The sequence below is a fragment of the Rhizophagus irregularis genome, chromosome 12, assembly GCF_026210795.1.
Source record: "Rhizophagus irregularis chromosome 12, complete sequence".
Taxonomy (NCBI): domain Eukaryota; kingdom Fungi; phylum Glomeromycota; class Glomeromycetes; order Glomerales; family Glomeraceae; genus Rhizophagus; species Rhizophagus irregularis.
Window position 1 is genome coordinate 4,097,873 of NC_089440.1, and position 9,745 is coordinate 4,107,617.

General features: G+C 22.6%; 2 protein-coding genes across 2 annotated transcripts; one reads left to right on the forward strand and one right to left on the reverse strand.

Moving 5' to 3' along the window:
- Positions 1–847: 847 nt before the first annotated feature.
- OCT59_004422 (uncharacterized protein) lies at positions 848–1,291 on the forward strand (the record flags this gene model as incomplete). The annotated part of the gene is made up of 2 exons (XM_066148262.1): positions 848–880; positions 1,010–1,291. 2 exons carry the CDS (start codon positions 848–850, stop codon positions 1,289–1,291), a joined length of 315 nt encoding a protein of 104 aa, XP_065996881.1.
- Positions 1,292–2,494: 1,203 nt separating this feature from the next.
- Positions 2,495–3,377, reverse strand: OCT59_004423 (uncharacterized protein; the record flags this gene model as incomplete). Its single annotated transcript, XM_025316357.2, has 1 exon — positions 2,495–3,377. The coding sequence occupies exon 1, from the start codon at positions 2,990–2,992 to the stop codon at positions 2,495–2,497; it is 498 nt and encodes a 165-aa protein (XP_025180728.1). The 5' UTR covers positions 2,993–3,377.
- Positions 3,378–9,745: the final 6,368 nt, after the last annotated feature.

A 9,745-nucleotide genomic window follows, 5' to 3' on the forward strand; every position in this document is an offset into this window, starting at 1 on the left:
GATTGTGTTTATAAATAGTCCAAGTAAAGTAAACTAAGTAAACTAAATAGACTTATAGACTTTATAAACTCAAAAGTAAATAGACTTGAATAGACTCAAAGGTAAATCCGAATAACTCAAAAGTAAATCCGAATAGACTTTTATAAACTCAAAAGTAAATCCAAATAAACTTGAATAGACTTAAAAGTAAATCCAAATAGACTATTATAAACTCAAAAGTAAATAGACTAAAGTAGACTCAGAGGTAAGTCAATAGACTCAAAAGTAAATAAATAGACCCCGAGGTAAATCAATTTATATTACTTTTTTAGGTATTTTTAAAATATTTTATTTTAATAATAATATTTTTAACAAATATCAAATAATAACAATATATCAATCCTTTCAATCCTTAATCCTTTTAGCATATCCTGATTTTCTGATTATAAATAATACTTTAATATTTTTAATATTACTAAATAGTTGATCGATTGATTGTATTGTATCACAATTAGTATTTTTCTCCTAGTTTCACCCTAAATAATATTTGTTTATATGATAGAAATAATAATAATAATAACAATAATAATAATCTAATAATTTAATTTTTTTTTTTTTATTCTTCCATATGAATGTCCATACTCCATATGAAATGTTCGCATATGAAATGTCTCATATGAACGAAATATAGATGTCGTACAAAAAGTTACGCCACGCACGTGAATATTACATAATTTTTTTTTTTACATTTAATAATTTTTTTTTTAAAAAAAAAAAAAAAAAAATTTTCCTTTGTCTCCTCTTTTGATTTTTTTTTTTCAACAGACTTTTGATCTTAAAACATCACGATAATCTTAAATATCTAGAGATGGGAAAATCGGCTAAATTTTATAAACGTCTTGTAAGTTAAAATATATTTAATTATCTGTTATTTTTTAATTATTTTTGATTAATCCATAATATCCATAATATCCATAATATTCATAATATTCATAATATTAATTTTATTAATTTGAACAAATCAAAATAGTCAAAGAAAGAGAAAATAGTTCAATCAATAATCTCTAATAATGATAATAATAATAATAATATAAAATCAGAATCTCAATCTTCAATATTATTATCATCACAAGATTCATTAAACAGTGCAAAACCTTCAGCTACTACAAAAATTACTAAAAAACAAAACAAAAGGAAAAAAGTGAAGGCTGTAACAAATGGTAATGGGAATAAAAATAACGAGAAAGATTATGTTGATATATTTACTGGGAAGAAATTATATAAATCTTTGATTGGACGAGATGAAAAATAGTAACTTTTTTACTGATTGAAACCTGTTTGAGGTAGAAATAATAGATAAGATTAATATTATCAAATAATTTAAATTTGTTTGTTACAGAAATCATTTTAAATTATTCAATTCAAAACTCATTTTTTTTATATGCATATTTTTTTATATGCATATTTTTTTATATGCATATTTTTTTATATGCATTTTTTTTTATATGCATATTTTTTTATATACATATTTTTTTATATAACAAAAATAAAAAAAAAATCATTTTATACAACGAGAGAAGTTTTGGTTTTTAATAAATTTTTTATTTTTTTTTTTATATTTTTATCTGAAAACGCGATTCACGAATATTTAAAAAATACAGATGTTTTTGTACAATAAAAAAAAAAAAAATAATATACGATATATTTGATTAAAAGACGAATTTATATATGTAAGGGAAAAAAATTACAAGCTAATAATTCGAAAATTATAATACAAAAAGGAATGTGGTTTGAAAATTATTTTCAGATTTACAAAAGAATCAGGAAATCCAGAACATTAATAATTGAAGGGAGAAAATAGAAAAAAAAAAACATTTTAAAATGTTGTAATTTGTTTTAAATGGGGTAAAAAAAAGTTTGAGAAAAAAAATATGAGGTAATTAGAAAAATTGTTAAAGAAAATTCCGAATAAAATTAAATTTTTTCGCACGTTTTTAATTGACTTAAAAAAAATTTTTTTTTGTTTTGTTTTTTTTTTTTTGTCTTTTTTAGAAAAAAAATTAAAAAGTAATAATAATAGTGGAAGGTACGTTACATCTTAATTAAAAATATATATATATATATAAAAAAATAGTTGCATAAATTCTTCTTTTACGTTTTCGTTTCACTTTTTCGTTTCACTCAAAAATAATAAAATTAAAGAGAAATTGGAGATTCTTGTTCTTAAAAGTTTTTTTTTTTTTTTTGTTTCTTTTTGTAAATATAAATACATTATATACATAAAAAATATCATAATCTAAAAAATCTTAAATTATATGGTAATTATTTGTGTGATTATAATTGCTTGCCGAATGGGTTCAATTTTTAAAAATAATTGCTTAAAAACTAAGCTAAAATAAATCGAGTTGTGCGAAAAAAAGTAAGATTATGAAAGAAGTAATATAGCGAATTGATTTTTTTTCCCGATTCGAAATATGCTTTTTTTTCCATTTTCCCCCCGTAAATTGTTCAAGATTCAAGAAAAAAGGCTTTTTTCTTTTCCAAACGTCCCTTTATTGGGTTCTAATGCTGGATCACTCGCAGCTTGAGTTCTTGGACTAGGAATGTCAATGGGATTACTAGTGGAGTAATACGAGGTATAATAATCATTATCAAATGTATCATCTTCAAATTGATTACAGCAGCGAGTGTATAAATAATTATAATTATCATTGAAATTTTGATCTAAAGTACTCAAACTATTAAATGAAGAAGACAAATTGGAATCAGAATAAGAAGAAGACATTGACGAGGGAGATGAGATTTTAGCATTAGAATCCGAAGCTTTATACATGTTTGGGGTGATGGTAATAGAAAAATGTAAATTCATTGGAGGATTCTGAGGATTTTGTGATTGATGATAAGAGGAGGGTATCGAATTATTGCTATCAGCATTCTTGCATTCATTTGAACAATACAAAGCGTTATTGTCCAAAACAAGTTTTCCACAAATGCACCAAGCGTCTAATTCCATTTTTTATTATGATGAATCGTTAAGTGAATGATAAATGTGTGTATCGTGATATTCAAAATATTACAATAAATAAAAAAATTAGGAGCGGGAGGTAAGGTAAAAAGTAATTAAGTAAAATTATCGGGAGAATATGAATTATAATGTAGAAAAGTATTTTATATGACTTCTCTTTATCGAAGGAATTTTTGTTAAAAAAGGAATAAATAGAGAGAAAAAAAAAGTGTTTTTTTTTCGTTATTTTTTTTTTTCTTGAGAAAAAAAATTACAAGAAAAAAGAAAAAAAAAAAATAAATAAAAAAAAATCAACAGATATAAGCGAAAGTGCAAATACTGTTGGTTTTTTTTTTTGATTCTTATGAAAAGGTTATTTTGAGTTGTTGTTGTACTTTGTCGAGGAGAAGAAAAGGAAGATTTTGTCCCTTTTATAATATTATCCTACTTTATATTCGGGTAACAATTCAATATAAATTAAAAAAAATTTTTTTTTTTATTTTATTAAATAAAATTTAAAATTGTACAACCAAAGTACAAATATTTGAGTACCCACCATTTTTTTCACAATACGACATATAAAAAAAAAATTTTTTTTTATATATATTATTTTATTTATAGTTTTTTTATGCAGCCAGCAAGATTGACAATTTTTTTTAAACTACTTAGTATTTTTTTTAAGGGGGCAAGAGGATAAAAAACAATACTTTAATATTATATATATATATTTATACAATTTTATACATAAAAAAAAAAAAAAAAATTTTGGCTTATCATTTTCATCTCAATTAATAATCCGTTGTTGTTTGATAACGTAAGTGTTGAACTTGAAATTCTTTTACAAATCTATTCATTCTTTTTTCATTCTTTATTCTAAAAAAATATTTTTCAAAAAAAAAAAAAAAAATTTTCAATGTCTCCTTTACATTATTATTTTTGGACCCACGTTTGAACCATGAATTTTTTGGTATAAATCTGGTTTTTTTTTCTATTAAAAATACTTTTTTTGAAAATTCGGAGCCTAAAGTTCATAGTCACACAAACATTGAATGCATAATTATTATTATACATATAAAAAAAAAAATTTATTATTTAGGCATAAGGAAAAAAGAAATTTTTATATAGAATGAATTGAAAATTCGTTATATAATTAAAAATTCGATTGTAACCTAAAATTTTAATAATTTATTAATCCGTGTATTATTCCCATTAAAGTTTATGATTTTTAAATTTAAGAACATTATATAAAATGTGATTATAATATGACAGATATACAAAAAAAACTCAAGATATACAACCACGTTTTATGTTTGTTATACGATATTCATAAAAATTGGTTACCCTCACATCCGAAAAGAATCAATAAAACTTTGTTTCTTTATAACACCCTGAATTCACGAGTTGTAGACAAATCCCTTGTAAAGTTCCCTCATGATTAAATTAATTTATCATAAGAATTGCAGGAAGTATAATGGGGTAATAATAAAGTCTTGATCATCGTCTTCCGTTGACCAATTAAAGTTACACGCAGAGCCAGATGATTTTTATCAAACTTCTCGTGTCATAGATGATTTTCTAAGATGGAATTTCAAGTTGTTTTTGATTTCGTAATTATTATCATTCGATCTAGATTTTTATTGAAACAGAATCGAATGACCTATTTTAGAATCAAAATATTAAACGTCTATAATGTCGCAAAAATATCGTAAGATATGAGGTAATAAACAATAATAAAACCTTTTTTTTTTTTGAGTTAATTTTTATAACAAAGAACAGTACACCATTATACATAATTTTTCCGAATAAATCGAATAAAAATCTCTGTACTGCATGATACAAATAAGATATCTCATCGCAGGAAATGAACCTTCTTACGGTTTACTTTTTTTTTAAAAAAAAAAAGGAAGAAAATAACTAATTTCGGAAGAATTCCAAATTCCTTTGCATGTTACATAAAAAAAATCAGAGATTTTTTAAATCTTAATTATAAATATATTCATATTGACTAAAAATGTATAAATTTCCTTTAGAGGAAAATTATTTTGTGTAATGAATCCCTCTCCGACATGCATTTATTGCATTTATGTACACTTGTAAAAAGTTTCAATCTTTTTTAGAAATTTTATAATTTTTTATGAAATAATCTTTGTTAAACTTTCTTATAAATTTAATAAATTTTGATTGGGGAATTGGGGTTTTCATCAATCTCTTTTTTTTTTGTTGTTTTTTTTTAAAAAAAAAAAAAAAGTACTCGGACCTTTGATGATCAAATACATTCGAACTAGATCGATTTAGTAAAGATGCACGTATAAGCAATGAAGTAATGGATGCACGTATATCGTTATTATTAAATCATTCGATATTATTTGATAATTTATTTGAATATTTGTACGATATTTATTCGATATTTTATTCGATATTATTTGAATATTTATTTCGATGTCATATACTTATATACTTATATACTTATATACATGTATACTTGTATACTTATATATTTATATATTTATAATTATATAATATAATTATATCTTATATACTTATATCTCTTTTCATGCATAATGATAACATTTAATCTTTTTTTTTAACGTGCATTTCCTTGTTTCATCTTTAAAAACTTTTTTGAAATACCTTTCGGAACCTTTCGTATCCTTTTGTAGCCCTTTTCGTAACTTTTCGTAGTAATAGGAACTCGGGTAAATTTATTCTAAGCCTTAAATACCATACAAAGAAAAACCATATCCAAAGAAATTCCGTATATGTGTAACAAATGAAGTAATTAATATAATAAATATGTCATATTTGATTCATATTATTTATAACGATAGGATATGAACGAAAGTTATACAAATAATGCAATATTAACTTTTTATAAAATCACCTCATTTCCTTATTTCCCTTATTTCCCTTTAACGGATTGTTTATTCTATAAATACTTAGTTTTTTTTTTTCAAACAGCATTTATAATTATAATAATAATACTCTCTCTCTCCCTCTCCTCTCTTTGGAATATCGGGTTTTGCTTATTTTATAATTACCCTTTTTTTAACGACATCGTAGATCTTTATTTCGGTAATACATTTCTAAATAGGAGATTTTTTGATTATCAAAAAATATTATCGATGGAAAATTTAGAGAATGTGGTAAGTATTTGGATCCTTACATAATTTCAGCCACCACAAAGAAATAAAAAAAAAAATACAGCCAAAGAAGGAATTAAAAATTCATTCCAAATTATGCGCAGTATATCAGATCATCAATATTCGGAGACTTTATTGTTGTATTATCGAATGTTATATGATATGTATATAATGTATATAATGTATATGATCGTATATATGATCGTAAAAAAAAATAAGGAAAAAAAAATTTCCCACAAAAAAAAAATCGTAAAATTACGTAAATCCCATGAAACGTTAATCAAAAATGTGCCATATTTGTGAAACGTAAAACGACCAAAGAACGTTTTGTATAATGAATACTAATTAGGATAAATCATGATCAAAGGTATCAAAGGTACTAGACTATTAAACATCAAATAAAGGGAGAAGGAGGAGGCTTAGAAAAATTTATTAGGGTTAATTTTATTTTTTATTTTTTTTTACGGTTTTTTTTTATTATTATTTGTTTTTTTCTTAAAAGAAAGAAAAAAAAATAAAAAAAAACAGATGTAATTTTTTATATAAAACTTTCTTTCAAAAAAGGTTAATGAATGATTTTTCTTTTTTAATTGATAACTTTGTTTTTGTTATAAACATTTTGTTCAAAAAGGAAGCTTTTTTTTTATAAAATTTTAAAATTTTTATAAATAAATGCACGCCCAATTTTTTTTTAGCATTTTTAGCACTAAACAAGATTTTTTTTGTGACTAAACTAATTTTTACTCACGCCTCAAAAAACATTGTCATGCATGATCTGTTTTTTTTTTCATTATTATTATTACATTATTAAAAAAAAATTTACTATAAACGAATATTTTCTTTTTTTTAAAAAAAAAAAAAAAAAAAACGGTTGAAAAAAAAACCTGTTGAAAGGTTGAAAGAAAAAAAAATATGAAAAAAAAATCTTTTTTTTTTTTTTGTGCCTGCAAAGCCGCAAAAAAAAAAGTTCCCAAATTAAGTTTTTTAAGCCATCAATTTAAAGGTAACAATTGTAAACTTATTTTAAAACCATTTAAAAACCCATACCAAAATAATTTGGTTTATATGTCGTGTAAAGATTTCCATGTACCAAATATTCGTAACGTAACGTTACAGGTTTTTTTATAGTTTTATAGTTTTTTTAATTAATGATTGGATTAATTACCGAGAAAATTGTTATTACATACGTTATTTATTGATTAAACTCTTTCCAATTAATTCTAATAAATATTCGATTAAAGTTACGGTAAAAAAAATTTTGGGCGTAAGCAAGCACGCCCAAAAAAAATAAATAAAAATAAAAATAAAATAATTTCTTTTTTTAAACAACGAAAAAAAAAAAAGTTTTTTTGAAACAGCCTTCAAGAAATCCTTGGGCATGTGGTGAATTTTTGTTTACTGTCAAATATAAAAAGATAAACGTTGCATTTCATAACTTACACTTTAAAACCCTTGAAACAACCCTTATTAAGATTAGTTTCACCGAATTTCTTTCTTTCCTAACAACAATAATACATATTTTAAATCGATTTTCTTTTTTGAAACTCGCATGAGGGATCAAACAATATAGACAATAATTATTATTTAGATAAATATGGTATGATTATACATTTACTATATTGTCCCTTGAAATAATTTAGTTAAAATACTCTGAGAAAAACAAATAATAGTTTTCATTTGTTACAGAAATGGGTTAATAGAATATCATACGTTTTTTTTTTCAATAATAGTAATAGTGATAATAAATAATAATATTTTTTTTTTGAATTCAATATATACGGGTCTGTAGCTATTGTTGATTGATAGTATAAGATTGATAAATTACGTAACATAAATTGATGACGTGATTATAATATTTCATATTATGATTATTATGATCTCGACTAACAAATAAGGCTAAAAAAGGTAAATATTACAATTTGAAATTTTGTAAATATATAAATAATGAATTAAAAATATTTAAAAGAGTATAAAAAAAGTATAAAAAAATATAAAGAGTATAAAAAAGTATAAAAAAATATAAAAGAGTATAAAAAAGTATAAAAAAGTATAAAAGTATGTCAATAATAGTGTAAATATTGTAAAAATATGGTAAAAATGTAAATGTGTCAAGTAAATGTGTAAAATGTGTGTTACTCACTCACGTTTGTTATTGTAGACTATAAAGTATGTACACTCACTTAAAAAAGATTATAATAAATAACTTTAATTTCAAAGTTACTCAAACTAGTTTCCTTTTAATCTTTTGGAACGTTTCTTTGGAAAAACGATAATATGGTAATTTTATAATTAAAAATTAATTATTATTTTTTTCCGGTATTAACTGGTTTTTGACAACCTTAAATTATTGTTTACTTTATTTAAAACAAATATTTTTTTTTTGTGAAGCATATATAGTATATATATGATGCTATCTGAAGTATGTATAAATAAAAACTTGTTTCGCGTGAGATCATGACTTTTTTTTATCAATGTTAAACAATTTTGGAAATTTTATACAGGACCTTTTTTTTTAAGGGTTTAAAATGTATTGCAATGTATTGGTTATAAATTGTTTATAAAGTTTGTTATAAGTATTAGTCATAAAGTTGTTTATAAAGTTTGTTTATATAAAGTTTTTTATAAAGTTTTTTATAAAAGGTTTATAAAAGTTGCTTATAAAAGTTGTTTATAACCATGAATATACCCATGAATCCATGAATCCCCCATTCCCCGTGAATACACTGAATACACGTACGAAATATTTATAGCAAACTGCGCCAACAAGGTAATTTAAACTAGGTATAAGTCACCTAATATGGTTGAACTCGGGTTGATAGATAACACCTGATAAACATTTATGTAAAATTTTGAAACATTACACCACATAACTTGGCGCGTTTGATGTGTTACACTCAATACTTTTTAAAGTGACACAAGGAAAAAACTTATTAGATAGAAGGGAAAAATAAAAAAAATAAAAAAGGCATTTAAAAAAAAAAAAAAAAAAAAATCAGGATAATCAAAGAAGTAATCTTGAAAGGCTTTAATCTTTTTGGGCGTTTTTTTATTTTATTTTTTTTTTCATTATTCAAATAGTAATAGATAAGATAGTTTGGCATATTTGCATATTTTTGGCAAAATAAATTCATTCGCTTTTATAAAAAAAGATAAAAAATATATATATATATGTAATAAAATAAATAAATAAAATAAATAAATAAATAAATAAAGTAAATAAATAAATAAATTTATAAAAAATAAATAAATAAATAAATAAATATTAAGATATAAAAAACAAGAGATCCGTTATCTTTAGTTATCTTATCAAACTGTTTTTCTTTATCATACGGATTCATACCCAATACCAATATATGTAATATATGGTTTTTGTTGTTTTGGTTACAATTTAAACAAAAAGGAAAAGTTAACTTGATTTTATTATTAATTCGAATTTTAAATTTAAATTTATAAAGTTTTTTTAAAAATAATTTTACCCAGGCAATTAAAAATGAATAAGATGAATAAATTGACTCTGACAAATGACCTTTTGTTTACACCTAAATGACCTAAATGACTAAATGAATAATGAATAATGAATATCACTAGTCTCACGTCACGCTACAATTTATTTACTTTTATT